We start from the raw sequence: 23,046 nt of genomic DNA on the forward strand, positions 1-23,046 counted from the left end.
AGTGCAAGAAAATATAATAATAAACTAGAAAAATGACAAAAGACATGTTAAAAGCGCACACAACAAAAAATAGCATCAGGGTGGCAACAAGACGACGCCGCTGACAGGCAACAAAAGTAGACAGCTCCAGCAGCACTTTCGGTAGGCCGGGCAAGGAGCAAAGTGGAGGAGAGAGGGAGATGGCACAAGTGCTGCAAAGATTTACTTGGCGATAGACAAGAAAAGAGGCGTGTAAAGTGCCGCCAAGCTAAAAATATTTGCACAACAATGGAAGCCACAGAAGAGAAAGAGAGAAAGATACATAAAAAAATATATGTAGTATGTGCGATGTATGCAAAGGAGAAGAAGGAAGTGGAGAAGTAGGAAGTTGTGAAGTAAAAGCGTTGAAAAGGCAGCTGCCACAAGTAGTTGTGAGTGTGCGTGTGTGTGTGTGTGTGTGTAGTAAAATGTAAGTAGCTATAAAATATGAATATAATAGAGCACATCACGTCATAATGCGCCCGCAGCGAATGCAGCAGAATGTTGTTAAGCAAAGGGTCGAAGATGGGTGTTTCTGGGTAGTTGATTAAATCTGTGAAGTGATCGAAGTGACATGCATGAACACGACAAGCGCACTTGAGGCGCCGCCGCCACCGACGCTTCGCTTCCTTAATCCCAACTATACTCATACTATATCTATCTTTACTTTCACGATGACAATGAAGTTGAACTTCTTCTCAGCGGGTGTTCGAGTTGTTTTATCCATTGGGAGACGCGTGTGAATAACTTCCGCTACTGGAATGAATAGTGAGTGAATAGCTGTTGAATGATGTGCACAGTCAGTTTATGAGTTTGTAACGTTGATAAAGTGCATATTTAGTGTCCCTTTCTCTTCCCCTTCCATGCTGTCAATTCTGCTTATTTCTTCAGGAGTTCAATTGTCGTTAACATTTTGGCACATTTTGTGTGCTTGGCGAGCGCAATGACTTTTTGAATACTCTCTAAATGGTTGAAACTTTCAATTTCTTTCTTTTATAATATGACATTATAATAGAGCTTGATTTTAACTGCTTGCAAGCAGTTTGAACAGTTCATAAGATAAATTTTCTTGGAAGTTTTGAATTCGTCTCAGCATTTTCATTGAATTTAATGCAGCTTTAGCAGAGTCTTTTAAGTTGATGACACTTGATTTTATTAACATTAAGGGCTACACAAAAAAAAACCCCAAAGGACAATGGCTGAAATCACCTGTTCGGTTGTCAGTCTTCCTGTTTTTCAGTTGAGCGCTCAATCAATAATCAAACAAATAACAGCAGCTGGAGAGCGGGCGAGTTAGAGCAGGAGCTGAAGGTAAAGCCAACGCCTATATCAACAGCAGCGGCAGCTAGCCTGCGAGTTAGTCAGTCAGTCAGTCAGTCGGACAGGCAGGCAGGCAGCCAGTCAGCCAAGTTAGCCAAGCAGCCGGCGGCAGTAGAAAGTCAGCTCCAGTCGCAAGTCGAAGTCAGTCAGCGCGTCAATAACTTGGACACAAAGGCTGCGCATGGTGTATGCAACATTATTTTATGGGTGGAGGTGGCGGAGCGGGGGGGGTAACTTCCATTCCAGGACGTGCAGGACGCAGAGTACAGTTCAGAACAGTACACAAAGGGCAAGGGAGCGAACCGATGAAGCTACCGCAGGCGACTAAAAGGTGAGGAAGTGTGGGAGGGGAACAGAGGGGCAGGGACGGGGATAGAGTGTGCCAATGACGCGTTGCGGTTTATTACCAATGCCATTGTATACTTTATGGTGTTGCCAAAGTAAATGGGCGTGGCCATAAGGGCGGGCATTGGTCGAAGTATGACATTAAGTGTGCAAATGTGCACCGAAGCCAGGGGTCTACATCATAAGTGTGCCTCTCTGTGTGCGTGTATGTGTGTGTGTGTGTAGAGTGTGTGTTGACTTTTAACTTAAATAAATTTGCTTTGCAGGCGCTCCATAATATATGCTTATATGATAAGGGGTTCAGCGCAGCGCAGCGTAGGAAAGAGGGCATGCTGCAAGTAAATTGCGGGTGCGCCAGAAGCACTTGGCAATTCAACTTAATGTGCAACAAAATGAAACGCAACATCGCAGAAAAAGGCCAATTTATATTATATAGAAAAGTATTGAAAGCTCTCTGTGCACCAATTTTGATTGTAAGTAAAATAACTTTCTATCAAAATACTTCGTATTCAAATATAAATATCAAGTATACATGCACAAACTGTGAATATTTAAAATATAATTTGAAGAAAGGAAAGTGCACTTGTGAATAAGTTATTTATTATTCTGACCATTTTTTGTTTAAATTTTGGTTTGCATTTTGGAGAATTGCATTTAGATTGATGAAATTTTCTGGATTTAAATAATTTGTAAATTTAAATAATTAGGAGCTATTTTAATTTTTTTCAGATCGAATTGTAAGACTTTTAACGAAGTTCGATTTTTTTGTTTAAATCGATACAAATCAAAAATGTTAATTACTGTTTATGTATTTAATATAAAACTAAAAAAAAATTCAAATATTTCAAAAAAGAGTCAACAATATGTATGTGATGTTCCAATTTCTTGCTAAAATTGTTCTTTTTATTATTTATTTTCTAAGAAAGTTTCCTATTATCGAAAAGTGCTCTTCATTTCGATAACAACCTTAAATGTCAGATGGATTTAATAATGGACAACTAATGTCGTAACACTATACAGAGTTGCTTTATTAAGATATCTATCTATCTATCGATACCACAGAGAAACATTTGTCATCCCTAAAAGTCATTGCAATGCGTCAATTAAAAACGAAGAAAATTGTCATTCAGTAAATTGTCATTTGTGGTTATGCTCAGTCTTCTTTCAACTTTCAATTGTGTCGTGTGTCTAGCAGAATCAGAAGAAATACAAATTGAGAAAAATGAATAACTGGTCGTGGATTGATGAGTTGCCGAAAGAGAGAAACATTGTACCTGAGGATGATAGCAGTTCCCTTAGTTCTACGGATCAGAGCTTGTCGCAAGCCGAAGACGATGAAAAATCTTCTGAGACAAACAATCATGTGAGTTTTCTAACTATATTCAAATTGCTTTTTAATGTTGTTATATTTTTGGTTCATTTCTTTAGCTAGTACATCAAAAGTTTTTGAACGATTTTGTGGAGAAAGTTGACTCGATAGCTTCAATGGATGAACAGGCGGTGGATCTGACCGTCAAATGCATGAATGCCATAACGAATGACATCTGTCGTCGTGTCGTTCAAATTGCAAAGTATCGAAAAGTCGAGCCAGATATATTGGATCTAAAGTTTGTGCTAAAGCGTGAATACAATATGGAATTCCCTCGCACAAATTGAAAATGGGGGAATCTATTAAATGAATTCAGCTAATATTAAATTATGAAAATAATGTTAATATAAAATAATAATGATTAAAAAAGAAAATAATTTATATCTGCTCAATTCGCCATTTTTATTGGCTATTTATATAATTTGTAGAATATTTTGAATCATAAAATAATTCTTAAGCCCATTCTTTTACAAAGTAAAAATGTTTTCAGATTTCTTTTTATCAATAGCATAAACCAATCATTCTACCCTCGTTTAACTTTCTCCGTCTGTTCTATTTCTGCACCTTCTTCTTTTCGTTGCTTTCCCGCTTTTCTTTACTGCTTGCATTTTCATGTGCGTGTTAATTTTATTTGCAGTTTTATTTTCATTTACGTTTACTTCAATGACCTTTTTGCTCTGTTGGCCATCGGCCATTGGTTGTTTGGCTCTTGGCTGTTTGGCTCCCATGTTGTTGATGTTGTTGTTATTGCTCTTGATGTTGATGTTTGTTGCCTCTGCTACATTTGTGGCATTTTAGTTGAGTGCATTTTAAGTGCCGCCAGGCCCAAGCTCCAGTCTCTGTCGCTGTCGCAGTCCGAGTCCCAGTAGGAGACCCAGTCCCAAAGCAATTCCCTTTGCCGTTTCAAGGTTATTGGCCCGCCCACTAGAGAGAGAGAAAGAGAGAGCAAAAGCAACAATTTCTGTTATTATTTACATTTGCCAAGTTCGCTAGCGGCGTTTTTCTCTGTTCTCCATTTTTATTCGACCTACGCTTTTAGCTTGGCAAATGTTAAATAAAGTCTAGACGCGGCAGGCAACAAAATGCTCAAACATATCATAAATATTTCATCATACAAAAACTCAAATCACGCATACGTAACGTAAGCCCAGGTTTCACTTGCCTCACCTTTGGCCTTTTCAATTCGAGTGCATGCAGCTTGTTTTCAAGAATTATGAAAATATAATTTAAATATTATGCCAAAGTTGCTTAGGTGCTGCTTTTAGCCGCTAACTCTCTTGTGTGTGTTCTTCTCACATTTTGTGTTGATTTCAAGCTGCAAAATTAATGACAGAATTACTGCAACTCTAAAATCTGACGTCGATAAGATATAATCTTATATGAGCTAAACAATATACAAACAATATTCCTCACATCTTCTATTTCTTCATTCTTTAGTGCGTTTTTATGACTTTTCTCTCACTCCCTCCCTATGTATGCGCACGAAATTTTAATAAAACCATTTGGGCCTCCTCGTCAACAGCTGTCTCTGAAACTTAACGCTCTGACAAGTGCGAGTATGTGCTCCCAAAGGCGGTTTCCTGATATTTTCTGGCATTCTGGCATGGATGCAGGCGCTTCGTCTTTTACTGCTGCCAATGCAGGTTTTGAATTACTCAAAGGAAATGAACAGAAATGTGACAACAAAAGTAAATTTCGTATACAAATTGAAAAAAAAGCGAACGAATGAACGACGCAACAAAAGTGGGAGGTGGGGAAATCAGCAAAAGCAAAAGAAAAAGCCCACGCCTTGACAGGAAGTAAGTGCCCCGAAATGTATGCTACACTTTTTCGCATTCGCTTTTCTTCGCCTCAAATGAAAGCAAGTTAATTTGATTTGGAAATTTTTGAAAGCATGCAGAGGAGCGAAGTTGGTGAGCGAGGAAGGAAGAGGAAGGAGGGAGGCGAGGCTAATAAACGTGTTGCCATTGTCGCTTAGGTGACAAAACAAGCGGTGGCAAAAGGAGGTTTCCGCATGTAGGGAAGTCAAGTGAAAAGCAAGGAAATTGAATATAAGTTGATAAATCTACGAAATATTTATACGCACATACAAAATATATCTGCAAATATTCCAAATGCTTGCAGTGCAAGCTGGCAGAAGTTAATATAATTAAATTAAATTCATTTAATTTAATATTACTTAACTTTTTTATAACCGAATATACTTTACATATTATATATTAATATATATTATAATATAATATATCTGCTTAATAAATATTGAATGGAAATCAGTAAATCAATATCTATTTAAAAAAGGTTGGATGCTTAGTTAAAAGAGACAAATAAAAGTATATAAAATGAAGGTAAAATAATATATTATTTTCTGTATATTCATTATTAATTTAATTTATATTCTGAAAATGTAATTTATTGTAATTATTGTAATGGTATACAACTATACCATAAAATTAGATTCATATTTTCAAATTTATTTTACTAATTAATTATTTATGCTATTGAAAAGTAATTTCTTTTGATATATAGTAATATTTGTATATCAACATTAATTAAATGATATTTTTAAACTAAGTAATTTATAATAATAAATTATAATATTAAAGTAAATATTTGTAAATATATTCCTTATCTTAAACAATCTAAAAATTCATTAACTATTTAATCATATTTTTCATAATTTAGTTGTGTTCATTTACAGAATACAGATCTTTCTTAGTTGTGTGCTACAATTTCATCTAACAATCTTATTTAATGTTGAACGCACATATGTAAGCGCTGTAAATTAAATAGAGTTAATTAATTTATTCCAATTTTATTCCAATTTGGAGCAGTGTAGCTTTCCAGCAGACAACATATTTCGTAAGTCAGACAACAAAACAGAACGCAACACTTTGACTTCCACTTCCACTTCAATACGCCAAATGCGACGCTGACGAGGAGCAGGACAAACGATGAGCGGGGAAGATGGAGGAGAACAGAGTAGAGCAGAACCGAAGCGAACTGAAAGTCTTGTGACAGCTGTCAAGCGAGACAAGCTGGCGAAGTAGCTGCTTCAATATAAATAGCTAACTGTACTCCGTATACCTGAGCAACACCCAGTCCCAATCTTCATTTCGAACCTCTCTTTCGTATGGCCCCTCATCTCAATATACATGGCAACGGGGCGACAAGGAGGGAGCGGCGAACAGAAAAGTACATCAAATGTACATTAGTGCGGTAGTTAACTTATTCATGTACACAACTCCAACGCCCATTGAGCTGACACGCCTTCCCACCTCTTCTTCAACCTCCACCTCCGCCTCCTTCTCAGTCTTGTCTCACCTTCCATCACTCCTCATTTTCATGTTGTTGTATCACTTTTTCCCACCAAAAAATACGAAAATACGAAAAGAGGAGCAACAGCAAGAAAAAAAAATGTCAAATGAAATATAATAAGGGTAAGGTTTGGGACGAGTGCTCGCTTCTCTCTTGCTGGTACCTGCTTTATAAGCTGACTCCATTTAACTGCTACGCACTTGAAGTCAGCCAACAGACGGCAGACGTCAGACAGCAGCGCGAGGGAGTCGCTGGGAGTCCTGCGTCAAGTGCGTCCTTGGCGTTCTGGCGACTTCAATGCTGTCACAAAAATTTGTTTTGAGTTGAGTTCCTGCCGCATAGTTCCCACTTTTCCCAGTTTTGAGTTTTGCCAATTGTTGCTGTTGCTGTTGCTGTAGTCGGTTAGTCGCTGCTGCTCCGAAAGGGCACAAAAGACTTGAGCAAGTATGAAATAAAGTCAAATTCCAAAACGTGCCATCCACTCTACTCCTCCATCTCCTCCTCCTCCCTTCTCCTGTCTCCTGTCTCAGCTGCACCTCCCTTTCGCAACAGCTACAGCTATAGCTGCCAAGAAGCTGCCCCAAACTTCCGGCTGCTTCAAAAAAGCGACAGCAGCAGCTGCAGGTGAAAGTTTTGTCTAATTAAAAAATGCTTCTTTGGCAAGAAAATTGCGGCTTCATTTGCTTGCTCTTGCTCGCTCTCTAAGGGCATCCACACCGTGGGAGCTTAAGGTATCAACCCGCCTCTAACAGAATTCTTGCATTTCCCCAGTCATCATTTCGATACCTTTTCCATAGCGTAAATATTTATTTTGTGATTTGGATTCAAGTATTCGCGAGAAAACAATTTTCCATTCCCTGAATAGGTAATTTTATATTTATTATTATTAAGTATATTTATCTAAACCTCACTAACTTAAATATTTACTGCAAATAGGTGCTAATTTAATCCGATCTATATGCTTGTTTTTTTATAATATTAAAATAAAAAAATAATATTATTAATTATTCTTAATTTCCTATATATTATATGTAAGCCTGAAACTAGCTTATTTCATAATTGATTATTAATTATTTATAAATTTCATAAGCGTAAATATTAATTTGAATACCGTGATACTTTAGTTTTGAATACCATCATGTATTTAAAATTTTTTATATAACTCAACAATTTAATCTTCCATTTTTTTCTTGCAATTTAAATAAAAATTCTTATGTTATATTCGGCTCGCAACCATATATGTTTTTAACATCTTTTCCTGATTTTTTTCAATTATTTAAATAAAAAGATTTCTTTTAATTCTTTATGCTTCCTTAACCAACAACTATGACATTGTACTCATTACAATATTCTTTTCATTGTCACGGCAATTTAACATGGAAGTGCGAACGCCTTCGCCTTCGGTTACTTAACAAAATGTGTCTTCTATATACTTATATTTTACCATCATTCTGTCATTACTTTTTGCCATTATCACTTTCTCTGCAAGGCGGAAAATTAGCCTGGTTTCGTACCTGTTTCCCAACTAAATTAGTAACTTGAACTTACCTAAACCGCACTACGCTCCTAAATCTCGAGCATATGCTTTTACGCACACCCACACAACTGTACACCCTTACATACACACTTACACACACACAGAAGTCACGAAGTAACATTTACGCGTCTGCGGTTATTTTGCTTAATTTATGTTGTAATTACTTTGTTTGGCAGTCGCCCCTCGGTCTCCTCGCTCTCCCTCTCCCTCCTCTGTGTTTCTGCTGTCAGTGCACGTTATAAATATTTACTTATAAATATCTTACACTTTGTTCAAGTGCGCGTGGATGTGTCTATGTGAGTGTGTGTGTGTATTTGGCGGTGTGAAATGTGTGTAAATACCCGAAACACCCACGCACAAAAGTTGTTACTGCCGTTGCTGCTGCTTCTTGATCGCTGCTTTGCTTGGAGGGAGAAGGGGGATCGGGATGGTTGCGTCGCCATGTTTGTTTGCAAATAAATACAAGTCGAAGTGTACTTTATGGCAACGCTTATGTCTTACTAATTAAATGTCACTCATACGCACTGTAAGCCTTCACTACATGTCTCTGCTCTCACTCTCTATTGGCGTTGGCTGATTTCAAGCATTAAATTCATGTACTTTGCATGTTGCCATTGTTGTTGTTGTAGTTGCTGCTGCTGCTGCTGCTACTGCTGCTGATGTTGCTTATTGCCTAGACACCCCAGGGAAGGTGCGTGTTGTGGGTGGAGATGGAAGACGCTGGCAACGGCCTCAGCTTAGTTACTCCTCGCAAATTTTGCAATTGACATGTGTGTGTTTCTGGGGAAAGAGCCATTGAGGGGAGGAGTGGAAGCAGCTATTGATGACATGGCATTGAAATGGCGTGCAAATGGCTAATTAATAGCCTGGCTGGTTGAGTCTCTAGGGTGTTTAAGTCCTTGATAAGCAGTTGACATTAGACTCAAGTTTTCAACAGCATTACCCAACTAGTTGAATATTTGATAACGCTGAAATTAGCAGAAATTAGTTTAATATTTTATGGCGAATTGTCTTAGAAGACATATATTAATCGTAATTTGTAGTCGAAGGGAGAATTCTAAATGGTTCAAGATTCATGCAGCAATATATTTTTATAATATAATATTTTACTTATTTTGTTCTTTCGAGGCTGAAATCAATCTTAAATTGTTGAAGCTTCCATTCACTACACTTACTTTTTCGTAGCTTAAGTCATGCTTAACAAAAAATAATATAGAATACATTCTGAAATATATTATAAATAATTTGAAGATTATTATTTATACTATAATACATAAATAGAATAAATTTCTTTAGGGCATAATTATACAAATGTTTTATTAGATTATGTGCACTTCATTTTAGTATCCATGTTATTTTTGAATTCATTTTATTTAAGTTTTGTAAAATGTACTAAAAATTACCACATAAAATATACCACAGTGCTGCCCATCTGTGTGCATACGCTAAAGAGCTTGCTGGCGAAGTTTAAGAGACAACTTTGGTGTTGCTCTCTTTCTCTCTCTCTCTCAAGTGTTGGCCAGTCGTTAACTAAACATGCGCACGTCCCTCCACCGAGCCCCTCACCTGACCACTTTGGCACCTGCCCGCTGCGTCCGATGTAAAGCATGCAACAGAGGACACATAACAGACGAAGTTGCTGGCCAAACAGGAAATAATGTGCCAGGTAAACGTATGGCAGAATAAACTTGACGAAAGCAAGTCTCTCGCTCTCTGTATATTTCTCTCTCGCTTGCACACTCTCTCCCTCTCGCTCTGTAAGTGTGTGAGTGTGTATGTGTGTTTGGTCTCTCCCATTCAGTGCTTGCTCTTTGGCATCGTTTGTTTGCTCTGGCGCGTTGAGCAAACACAAAATGGGCAAATTGGCAGACACAGAGCGGCAAACAAACTTTATTATGGGTCATTGTAAAGTGCAGTACATCCACACCCACACCCACACAGCCACACACATTTGTATACACTCGAGTGCACACAAACTCCTCTATACGCACACTTGGATACATATGGAGCTGCCTAAGTGAGCGAATTGAATTGAAGTGCCTATTAGTATGCAATAGATTTTTATCAAGCCGATGCTCTTTACAGCTCAAATTGTTTGCCTGCAAATTGAGTGAGCTCGCCAATTGATACATATGCAATTATTTAAGAGGAGAGAAGACACCCCTTCCATCTTGCATTTATATAAATATATCCATCTCTATCTCTTCTGCTCTCTCTCGCTCTCTCTCTCTCTCTTTCTCTCTGGCTTAGTAGGCCTTTGAGTTGTTTGGTCATTTACAATTTCACATTTTGTTTGCCGCATTATGTGCTATTAATTTTTAAGCCTCCATAATTTTGCCATTTGGACAAAGTCAATGAAGAGACTACGGAAATTATTTGTGGATTTGTAATTTTAATTAGTTTTTGCATTTAGCGTCTGTGATTGCAATTGCGGGATCAAAGTATTGTCGATTGTCGGTCGCCCAGGCCCTCTTATTTCAATATCAACATAAATTTACATAAATTTGCGGCCACGCGTGAGTTTGAGTTTTGGGTGTTTGTCAATGTGCTAACCATAAGTGGCATTAACCATAAAGCACTTAAAATATTGTGCGCACATACACAAATCGCTCATACGCCACATTGCACATTGGGGCAGTCAAACGATTCCTCTCACCATACTTGCACTCGTATCTGTATCTGTATGAGGGACATCATCAGGGCATTTCCACATGTTAATATGCCTTTATAACACTGCCTGTGGCTCTGTGTGTGTGTGTGTGTGTGTGTGTGTGTTTGTCGCTGTGTGTAATTTGTGCGTCATATCAAGCGCAGCTGACAAACCATTACAGTATGTTTTAATTATTGCTTGTACAGTGGAAAAATGTGTTGAAACTCAAGATTATTTCTTTATCATTTTCTATATATTAAAATTAGTATAACTTAATTACTTAATCATTAATTTAGGTTGGTAGGTAATTCCAAAAAATTTTAAATAAAAATAATTATTTTTAATTATTTTTCTATATATTACAATTTGGGATTTCAATAATACAAAATTTGTTAATTAGTTTTCAATTAGAATTTTAATTAGTATTTACTAAATTGTTTAATTAAATATAACCAAAATATAATTTATTATTAATTTTTTTTATTTAACTATATCTTACAACATAAAATTTCGATAATTACATTACGAACAATTATTTATGCAATTTTAATATATGGGCAAATCCCACGTGTCGTACGCTACATTCGCACGATTTTAGCTAATGAAAATCAATTTTTTGAGGGTTTTTTAAAGATTTACCGTAAACTTTTGTTATGTGTTTAGAGTGAATTGAGAGTACTTTCGGAGGGTATAAAATTCAATTTCACTGGAGTCACTGTTTTGAAAATAATTAATAAAATTGTGACGTGTCGCACGCTACACTAAGTGGAAGTTAGTTTCAAAATTTTCATTTCAAACGCAATTTTTAGCGAATTCTGCAAAATAAACCCTATGAAAGTTAATATCCTAAAGAAAGTTAAGAATATTAGAAGACAAAATCCGATCGTTTGGTCTTAATAATGTTTATAGATTTTTAGCAAAGCCGTAAACCCATTGTGTCGCACGCTGTCATATACATAAGACAAAAATCTTTGTATTTAAACTAAACATTATTTATTATATTCTTAAATGTGCTTAACAATTATTTCAACGTTATTTACATTTGATTTGTATGTGCGCCCAAGCACATAAAATTCGATATCTACTATAATGTTCCAAGTAAAGAAACATTACAAAATGTGAAATTTAAAAATTGGTCGCTGGTGGACTGTTTCTGGGATTTGCCCATATTTCTAGACAACTATAATATTAATTATTGCCTTTGAAATAAAGAAATAATAGAAAATAAGAAAAATAAATAAGTAAACCATTTTTTAATGTATTTCTCCATTATTTTCTTCCCACTGTGCCATTGTAGTACGTGTATCAGTTTTATCATAAGCATTTACGTAATATAATGAAATAAAATACTTTGCTTTAATGAATTAAATGCAACTGGCTGCGAGTTTGACCTGCCTGGGCATCAAAGGATTCAGAAGTTGGTAGTTGGTTGCTCCATCGAGTGGCGGGTTGATTAAAAATCACGCATACGCAACGTTGCACAACGCATTGTATTGGATTTTGAGCCTGTTTTTTCCGTTGTTGTTGTTGCTTCTTTTCGCATCTGTTGCGAGCATATTTTGCTTTTTTTTATTTACTTTTATTTTTGTCATTGAATGAAGCGTACTTAATAAGTGAAAATATGCGTGGCATATTAAGAGTGACATATTTAACAAATAGATTGCACAAAGTCGCATCACGTTGCCGATGTGAATATGACAGCAGCAGGAGGTGTGGTCGGATCAAAAAAAGAAAAAACGCATATATGTTATATGTAGTACATAACGAATATTTACGACATATTCATAAACAGTAAAAATGTTGCTTGGCGACTTCTTCGTAGTTGTTGTTGTTGCTGTAGCTGCTGTTGCAGTTGCAACAATTTTACACTTTTGCCATTGGCATTAATTATGAACAAATTAATTAAATTAATTACTCATGCGAGTGAGTAGAGTGCATTCGTGGGCGCACTCACACTCGCACTCACACTCACAGTTCGCTTTTGTGTGGTTTACACAAATATTTGCGCTGCCCGCTTGGGACACAGATGGCAACAAAAAAAAGGAGCTTTGATTCGCTGGCCCCAAAACTGGTCAACTATAATGCATGTTAAATATTTAATTTAAGTTTAAATAACACTTTTTGTTAGTGCGGGCAGTTGCTTAAATACTTTGTAAACCGATGCCAACATCATTAAAAATGCACCCCTATCCTTGTTCAAATATTGTTTTGTCCCCCTGCACGGAGCAGAGTCAACAATATTCTGTTGGGAGTAATATTGTGGTTATCTGAATAGCTTTAATATGCATTTAAAATATCCCTAATATTTCTTGAATACATTTGTCAGGTTACACACCTTCCCAAAAGGATTAAAACGGCATAATTTATCCGGTTCGTGGCGGTGCATTTGTGGTCTCCTCTTTGCACTGGCTTTTCAACTTGATTTGGATTTAAATAAATGTCAAGACAAAAGTGGGGGAAAATTGGCTACAAATCTAAACCAATTTGCAAAGTCTGTTTACTGGACATTCGGTGGCAAATTGTTGGTGCAACCGCAAGAATTGCAACTTAAAAATCAACTCCATTCAGTTGGTAACAATGGCAATAAGGGCATGGAAACAGAAACGGAAACGGAAATGCGAGCGTGGCATGCGGCACTTTCACCAGCAAATTTAACCACATTTTAAGCACATTTAAATACAACAACAAATAAAATATGCAGACGTGGTCCTTCAATGGAGGCGGGGGACGGACGGACGGGCGTGTGGAGACAATGAATTACGGCACCACGCACCGAAAAACTGCAAAAAGGACGCAAAAGCGAACGAAACAAGAGCAGAAAAAGTGTGCGGCATGACAAGAACAACAGCAACAACAATAATACTTAATAGTAGAAGACAGGCGGACAGGCGGACAGAGGATTGAGGATGGAAGTGGCGCTGGAGCTGGAGGTGGGTGGTCAGGACATGCCGAAGGACACAACTATGTACAATGAGATGCCAGCAAACAAAGGCGAACCAGAAGGAGGCAGCCAGCGACAGCAGAAGCAAATACTACAAGCAATTTAACATTATTTTAATGCCATCCTCCGGCGTCCTTTGTCTCTGTGTCCCCCTGCTCCTCCTGCATATTTACATGCGTGTTTATCTGCTATGTAAGTAGTGTGTATAAAATAGAGCGACAGTTATCTATGTGCCTCTGTCATGACCGCCTGTTGCGACATTCACAAGCACATAGGAGAGCGAATTCGAATTGGAGTCGGAGTTGGAGTTGGGGGTGAAGGTGGCGGAGAATGAAAGAAAGCACACACAACACGCGCCCCAGTTGTAATAGTGTGCAAATGTGTTTGTCATTTGTCTTTTTAACGCCGAACTGCCTCCAACTGTTCTCTATGTACGTGTGTGTGGCAGCAGCAGCCAAAGCAGCAGCAGCCTCCCGACTGCTCCCAATTGGGCATTGCCAACCCGCTGCGAGCACGACGATTTGACTTCCGGCCGGAAGTGCGCATTAAAATTGCCATTAGCCCAAACCCCGGTGCCGAGTTGCTACCAAAAACTCCATTCAATTCGCCTAGTCACACTTTTTCGGCAACTGCCAAACAATGGGCTTGTAATTTTCCAGGCCCATCTAAAGTCAACAGAAAAAAGAAAAACCAAAAGAAAAGTTAAAAAAAAAATCAATGCAATTGTCTTGACACTCTTATTTCTACTTTGCTGACTAATGACAAAATCAGCTTGACAAGTGAATTAATTTCTTAAAGTCAATACACTTTTTATTACATATTTTAGGCGGCATTTAAATTCTTAGCAAAAGTAAATTTAACTTAAATTTATTGCAATTTTAATTAGCTTAAATTGTAAGAATGTGACAATTTATTTTAAGTGATTGTCAGCCAAGAAATGTTTGCATTGAATTGATTTTATATAACGTAAATGAAGTTTAGGTAACCAAACTTCAAATTTAATAAATTACATATTTGCATTTTTAAAATGATTTTATAGTTTTTAATTGAATTAAATTAAACCTGCAGCTCAAATGATTTAATGTAGTATATATACAAATAAAATATATTTATGATGCAGTAATTTGCAGCTTTCATTCAAAGTTAAGTGCAATTACATATTTAGAGTTTCCTGAAAATTATCAACATAAATTTTTAAAATTGAGGTAATGTCTTAAATGACTTAAATTTGGACAAGAAATCTACAGTCGAGTGTGTTCGTCTGTGAGATACCCGCTAAGAATTTTGAATAAAAGCTAAATATTGCGGTATTATTCTCAAAATATACCAAAATAATATACTACAAAAATACTACAAATATATCAAACGATATATTTAGTATATCAATATGATACCATCTTCAAAATATATCAGAATGTCAGCCAAAGCAATGAAGTAGCCGATTTTACCCATCCAAGCGTATTTCTTTAAAACGTTGATAATTATTATCTGATTGCAACTAAATTTTCAGTCATCACAAAGACTATAGTTATTTTAAATTAAATTAATTAAGAAACCTGAATGCTATTTTTAAATTTAGACTGTTTTTATAGCTCCGTGATTTTGAAAAGTCATGTCTAACTTAAACTTTAAGTTAAAGCAAATACCGTTTTAATAAATATTTGCCTTTATTCTAGTGAAAACAAACCAATATATGTAAATATTCTATTTTTTAATAATTCCCTATTTAACATTATAAGATGAATATTTAGTATGGAAGAACTCATTTATCTTTTATGAATGACGTAAATGACTATGACTGTTTTTCAATTTATGTGTACTTAAAGTCACGAGATGGCAATTTGCCCGAACACTGAGTCAGTATCGACACGTTGTGTGGACAAGTTGTAACTCACTGGGGGTCTCTCTCTCTCTCTTTCTCTCTCACTTTCTCTCTGGCAATATGCACACATGCTGCGAAAGATGAAACGACAGCAACAGTTTCCGTTTACGCACTTTTTCTGCTATCTCCTGTGACCGTTGGACAATTTTTTTTTTGCTTTTTTTGCTGAAGCATTTTCATTTATGGGAATGTCGTGGCTTCCTTTTACTTCACTTTCTGTTGGTTTATTAGATTTATGCAGCGACAAAACTGTTTGTCAATAAAATACTATGACTACTGCTGACTGGTTGGGTGGAATTCATAAAATTAAATGTTGGCCATCGCTTTTGCCTTTCAGGCTGAATAAACAAATAACAAGAAAAGGAAGTGATATTCAATGGCAATAAATTGCATTGAGTTCAATTGGGATTATGGAATATGGGGTGCTTGAGTATTGCATGGCACTTAAGTATGCAATTGAATGTTTGTAATACAGATTTGTAAATTGCGCTTAATTCAATTAAATAGTTTGCCCGGCTAATTTATGTAGCCACTCGATGATCGAAGCATACAATTTCAATTGCCCGCCGCATTGTATTAATTGATTTTGAGTTGAATTGAGTCGAGTCCAGTTGAGTTGAGTTGCGTTGAGTTCCTGGCACAGTGTGTACTCGGATAACAGACAAATTGACACGACATCAATATGGATTTTTGGAATATTATTGCATAACAAATTATCAACACACACACCCACACACACAGTATGTACATTTCGAACAGAGATAGCAAACGATATATGTTGTGTACAATACATATGCATAAATGCCACATGGAGTTGCATAATAATAAATTGTAAATGCATAAAATGCCACAGTAGCATTATAATAAAGGGATGCAAACAGTTAACTGCAGCCTCAGAATCAACTCGATGCATTTTAATGCCATTGCAATTGATATTTCAATTAATTTTCAATTAAAAATGGTTTTAATAACATATAATGCACACTCGATGGCTCCAAACGGAACACTGCAGTGTGTGGCTGGGACTGGGGAATGATTTGTGCTGGTATTTATCAAGCAACTGTCTATGCTGTCTGTGTGTGGGAGTGTGTGTATGAGTGGGTGGTGAGTAATAAAACAAGTTGAGGTTAGATGAGCAACTAAACTCTCGACAATGGATAGAGCTCCTATGATACGATAGTTTTGCTCGAAATATCTTACAATGAGAATTTTACAATTTTCGTAATAAAATTAAGGATAACGATTTCGAGAAAATAATTAAATTTTGTTGTGTATTGAGAGTATTTTATTGTGCATCATTCCTTTAATATAATATATTTATTTATTTTAGTAAATTTACTCGACAGTTCATTTATATAATTTCAATAAATTCGCTTCAATATGAATTGCTTTGTATTTTTTTTAAAGACGATTACATTTTTTTATTGAAAATAGCTATATTATAAATATAATATAATTTTTATACGGACAGACGGACAGACGGACAGACGGACGGACGGACAGACGGACATTATTTTCGGTATGTTTTATTTATTTCTTTTGTTAATGTTCTATTAAAAAACACTCGTATTTTAATGTATCGCCTATTAGTATTTATGCTATTAACAAATTTATTATATAAGCCTAACTTTAAATACGTACATATTTTTTATTGATAATAAATAAATGAAACAATTTTAAATAATTGGACCCCATGTATCCAGTATTTTGTTAAATTTTATAAATAGTAGTTAAAATAATTGAAAAGCATAGTAACCTTATAAATTATAATCTATTAGTCAAAATTGTGTTGTTTTATTACAATATAATAAATACTAAATTTAAATATCAATAATTTGGCTCTTTGTGCATAGATGAATCTAATTATATTTATTTTGAACCAATATACATTTTTAATTATATGATAGTATAAATGTTTTGAGGTAAAAATTGAGTCCTTTATTACAAATATTTACTAAAAGCAAATAATTTATATCTTTTATTTATATTGGAGTCCACAAGTATTTAGCTTTTTCAGATAATTAGTGAATTTAGTAAAGTGCCAAGTTTCGCAAGCATTATCTTGCACCTGGGACTCTCACATTTTGTTATCAGTTTAATATGCGTCCATTCATCATACGCCTCGTTGGCAGTAAAGTTTTTTTTTGTTCGCGTATGCATCAATTAGATGGCCATTTAAAGCCCAAGAGTGTAATTTGTATGTAACACAATGAAAGCAAATAACTAAATCAAATTTTTCGGGATTAAATAAAGAGTCGAGCGATTAATTAATAGACTTTAGTTATTAGTTATTTTGTTGGCAGGCTAATTAATTTTTGTGGTTTTTATTTATTTGATTATATAGTTGTTGTATTATTTATTTTTTGGTTTTGCTGCTCACTTTACACTTTGCTGTTGCTGCCGCTCTTGCTGTTGTTGTTGTTGCTGTTGTTGGTTTACCAATTTGTCGTTGTGTGAAGTTGACAAAGTGCCAGGTCCAGTGGCAACACTTTTAGTTGTTGTTGTTAGTTTGTTTAACAAAACCAGAACGAAAATTTGAACAAGTTGTTGTTGTGGCTCAAATGCACTCGTTAAATAAACAAACAACAGCAACAACAAGCACTTGCATATCAGACTATTGAAATTTAAAACAAACACAAAATGAGAATTCTCGTCGAGCTTATGCCAAGTGTAAAAATAAATATTTAATTGCCCTAATTGTCGTTGCATTATTGCATAAATAAACATTGAAAACTTTTGCATATTGAATGCATTTATTATCGTTTATTACTATTGCTCTCCGGAAATTGTCGTTTGTTGTTACGTTTGTCTCTGTATGTGTGTGAGTGTGTGTGTGTGTGTGTAATTGTTATTGAAATTGTGTGAAACAGTGTAGAAATTCTTCGATTACAAATATATTATGTATGATTATCATTCTCTTTTATATACGTTGCCATTAGTCTGCCACCAACTATATATGTATGTACATATCTATATATATAATATATATATATATCATATTATATCTTTGTGCAGAAAGATAATATATTTAATAGGTTGAAAGAGGCATCTCCTACCTTTTAAACCATATACATATATTCTTGATCAGCGTTAACACTCGAAACGATATATATGTAAGTCTGTCCGTCTGACGAAATATATAGAGATATAATTGACAAAATCGAAACCAATAGTATTTATGATTCCTTGGAATTTCATTGCGATTGGATAATTTAAGAAATTATATATGGCAAATTTCGGCTACTTCAATCAAGTCTTAGTTGCTTTGACCGACAATCTGGCATATTTCGGACTTTATGATATAAGTTGAATGTATTTCTATATCAATATATCTAAAATAGTTTTCGGTATAATTTTAGTATATTAATTTGGTATATTTTAAAATAAATTCTGCGCTATTTTGCTTTTATTCAAAATGCGTAGCGGGTATCTTACAGTACATTCGACCTTATACATTTTTTGTGTTTCAACAACGCAAGAATTGATTACAAAGTAAGGACCTTTAGCATTGAAAATCAACTTTAATTATCGATGTCTGTTTGCCATAATAAACTCGATTAATAATTAAAAAATGTGTGCAATAAATTATGAAAATTAAAGCTGCCGTTTTTGAGTCTTGGACAAACAACTTCACAACGACCACAAAGAAGCCAATGACATTGTCCACAGTGCTGCACTGAGAGAACAGAAAGTTCACACAATGCAATCGAAAGGACAACTGACCAAGTCAGTTGCTTCGATATTCATGTCATGTCATTCGTTTGCATTAAAATGTTTCAACATTTCCGTTTAATGTGACTGCATTTCCGTGAAAATTTAATTAAAAAAACACGCTGGCATTTCATCTTATTCGTAGTCTGGCTTCTGCTACGACATACAGTAGAAAAAATAAATAAAAAATAATGAATAATTTAAATATGGGAATAACAATGCGGGGCATAACAATCAACATCTGAAAATGTACACAAATAATAGCAACAAATATGCTGAAAACATGAAACAAATAAATACGTAAAATGGTACGTATTATTTTTATTTAATTAACAACGCGATATTGCATGAAGAACAATTACGTTTTTTAGCCTTGCCTTTTAACATACACAAGTTTTGGGTCAGATATTATATTATTTTTTTCCAAATAAACTTTACTTTACTTACTGTTACTTTACCATTTCTAGACACTTTTAAACTATATACAAAAATTCATAAATACCTTAAAACTTTACTATATATTAATTTTTAAGAAAGGTTTCATATTTTATTGATAGTTACAATAATATCAGCAAATAATAAAAGGTATTTTTTTTAAGAAATATTAATGGAGTGAATATAAAAATACCTTCAGAGTAAATTACAATATCTATAGTTTTAGAAATTTAGTTAACCTTTATCTTCAAATAAAATTTACACAAAATTTTACTACTCAATAAGGAGTAAATGACAAAAATAGAGTAGTTTAAATTACATAACCAGCGAGTTGTGCGTTTTTCGTCATCACTGCTCATTGTGCGGGATATTTGAGTGTCGAGCACTCTCGACAAAAGTATTGCACAACATATTTTTTGTGCATTTATCTACAGCGGCATTCAATTGGTTGTTAAAAGTTCTCGCAACTGGCAACTGGCGGTCGACATGCAACATGCGAAAAGGATGAGATGGAAAACCGAATGCGAAAAAAAGAAAAAAACTTATTATTATTGTTATTATTACACTACACAACACTGCACAGTGCACAAAAGCAGGGTTTTTAATTAAATAAATACATGTTTTATATGCCACAAAAGAAAGTGCAGCGACACGAGCTGTGTACACGGCCGCCAGCATTTTTCAAAAAATATGTATTAAAAAATAAAATTCGAATCATTTAAAATGCAAGTGAGAGCAAAGAAAAAAGCAAAATGCAAAAGCAAAAAAAAAAAAATGAAAATAAAATTTAACACATAAATGGAAGTTTGTTCAAGTGGCTACCACTTTTGGGTCGACTTTAACAACTTGCTGCACACAAAATTAAACAACGTCCGCGCAGTGGCAGAGAAATTTGCAAATTATAATTATTTCATACCTGGGCCAAAAGGCAAATTTGCGCTTCACTCGAAAAGGGACTCTCTCAGTCGAGCCGCGTCGAGTCGAGTCGCGTCGAGCCGGAGCACCGGATAAAACGCTTTACAAGCTGTAACCAGCTTCAGGCTCCAGACGCAGTCCTAAAGCCGAAGCCCGAGTCAGACCGAGCTGCCTTGCCTGGCTGCCTCACTGGATGGCAAAGTGAGCAATGAAGAGGCTGGCAAAATGGCAGCAGAGCCACTCATAGACGGTAGAGCAGGATGCGGTGGAGGTGACAGGTCGAAGCACTGGGCAAACTTCAATTACAGCTTAAAACTTTCAATTAAAAACTTTGCCGCGCGTGAAAAAAAGAGTGTAGGCAAAAAAAAAGAAGAAAAACGTGGACGGATGGATGGATGGCTGAAGAGCCTGGGAAAATGCATTTCCAGGCAGTCGAGCTTAGGAAATTACTAACGAGATGAGCAGATTTGCTGGGCAATTAGAAGATGAACAAAGAATGGAACTATGCATAGCTAAAGTGCTCTCATATGGGTCAAGAGACGGAGTGATAAAAAGCCAGCGGAAAAGAGCAAACAGCTTGAGCAGGTACTTTAACTAAATATCAGGTAAAGTTTGCCTAAGATGATGTAAAGCTTAAATCATTTTTTAATAATTTTTGAAAAAATTCACTAATTATAAATATAAGGATTGAAAATCAACAACATGTTGATAACTTACTTCAAACTAATTTGTTATTATTATTCATTTATTTGATTTTTATTATGATTCGCAATACAGTATATATTATATTATATGTTGTTTACATTATATTATTTTAAATTAAACCTGCACCGCATTAATTATAATGAACTAGTTGTTGAATGCTAAAAATGATGTGTATTTTTTTATGAAATAATTAACCTGGTTTAGTATTTTTATTAGAAAAAACTTTTAATATAAATTTTATAAATATATAATTAGCTTTTTTATTTATTGGTAGTAGAATATAAAAATTAAAAAATGAAAATGAAGTCAAAGATTACTATTTCCAAAAATTTGTTGTTTGATTTTAGATTTTCAAAATTGTTAATACAGTTTAATTTATAGGAAACGTGTATTAAATAATGTCTGGAACATCGTGTCCATCTACTAATGTATCAAGATGTTAAACCCTTGTATCTTTAAGCACTGCTGCAGTCGACGCGACGACTAGAAGGTGAAACTTTACCTCCGCACAGACTTTGGCCATATGGCAAATTTTTGCACAGAGCCAAAAGTTTTGCGCAAATTTTTGCAGTTTCTTTTTGCTCGATTTTGTGCCGCACAGCACAGCAGAGCACAGCAGGCTGAGAATGCATTTTTAATGAATCCCCGTAAAGGTGAATGTAACATGCGACGTGGGCGAGAAAAGGTGAGCGAAAGCAACCAAAAGGAAATGCAACAGAAAATGTTGCAAAAATTGAAAAGCGCAACTTTGACTTTGCTCTGGCTGAGTATGATAGTACACAGGTATTTGTGTGTGTGTGTGTGTGTGTAGTTGTGTTCTTGTATGCGGCTGTGTTTGGTGTTCTCGACAGAGCAACACCCGCCGAGGCCAAACTCTTAATTGAATTAAACTTTTTAGCTGTAAACTGCAAGTCGCAAAAAAAATGTAAACCAATTCTTTTTTTCTTTTCTTTTTTTTAGCTTCTGTGGTGGGCATTGTTACATCCACCTAAAAATAACAAAAAAAAAAGGAGATTGCTCTAAAGTCTACTAGGATTTGATTTGATCTTTAATGATGACAGCATAGTTCTGGTTGTGGTCTAGAAGAAAAGTTTACGCATTCATACACAAGCAGAGCTAAATTCAATTTTGCAAAACAAATCCGCGAAAATAAATCGAGCGTGTTTTTGTGGGTTTCATCAGCGTTGAGTGTTTATGCTGCCAACTTGTAATAATGTTCGTTGGATTTTCAAACTAAACAATTTACATTTACTTCAATTTACTGCCAACATTGAACTCTATTATGAGGACAAAAGTAAATCTTTACGCTCTATTTATCTTATCTGCAAATTAACTTACGATTATGTTAATAAATTCATTGCTTAATGCTTTCAATTTAACTGCACTCATGTGGAAGGGTATTTCCAAGTTGAACACACACTTTTTTTATGGCATGCTTCATGATTTTAGATTCTCTTTCCGCAGAAAATATTTAATTGAATTCGCACAAAAATTATAAATTCACACAACTGTGCGCTGTGGGGTCTTCATTGTGCGCAATTTCCGCACTTTAAGTGGCATTTTGTGAAATTATTATAAATTATTTATTTGCCGCCTGGGGCCACCAAAAAAACAATAATCAAAACAATCGAAACAACAGCAACAGCAACAACAACAACAACGACATCGACAACGACCGAAAGCATCAACAATGAGAGAGCATTAAAATTGACGCACGAATAGAAAATGTACAAAAATTAACTTCATTTCCGTTTGTGAGCGTCAGAAATAAACATAAATACGAAATTAATACGCCGCAAATTTCAGCAGAACAGATGGAAAAGGGCTTCAATGGGTTGGCAGGTGAGTTAAAAGGGGGAGGGAATTGCTAAAACTTTTGCGTTAACTTTTCAATTCACCTGTT

At 35.2% G+C, this 23,046-nt stretch overlaps 1 protein-coding gene across 1 annotated transcript; it reads left to right on the forward strand.

Moving 5' to 3' along the window:
• Nucleotides 1-2,773: 2,773 nt before the first annotated feature.
• Nucleotides 2,774-3,364, forward strand: LOC127565124 (uncharacterized). Its single transcript, XM_052002320.1, has 2 exons — nucleotides 2,774-3,046; nucleotides 3,112-3,364. The coding sequence occupies exons 1-2, from the start codon at nucleotides 2,906-2,908 to the stop codon at nucleotides 3,337-3,339; spliced, it is 369 nt and encodes a 122-aa protein (XP_051858280.1). The 5' UTR covers nucleotides 2,774-2,905; the 3' UTR covers nucleotides 3,340-3,364.
• The last annotated feature ends 19,682 nt before the right edge of the window (nucleotides 3,365-23,046 follow it).

The sequence above is a fragment of the Drosophila albomicans genome, chromosome 2L, assembly GCF_009650485.2.
Source record: "Drosophila albomicans strain 15112-1751.03 chromosome 2L, ASM965048v2, whole genome shotgun sequence".
Taxonomy (NCBI): Eukaryota; Metazoa; Arthropoda; class Insecta; order Diptera; family Drosophilidae; genus Drosophila; species Drosophila albomicans.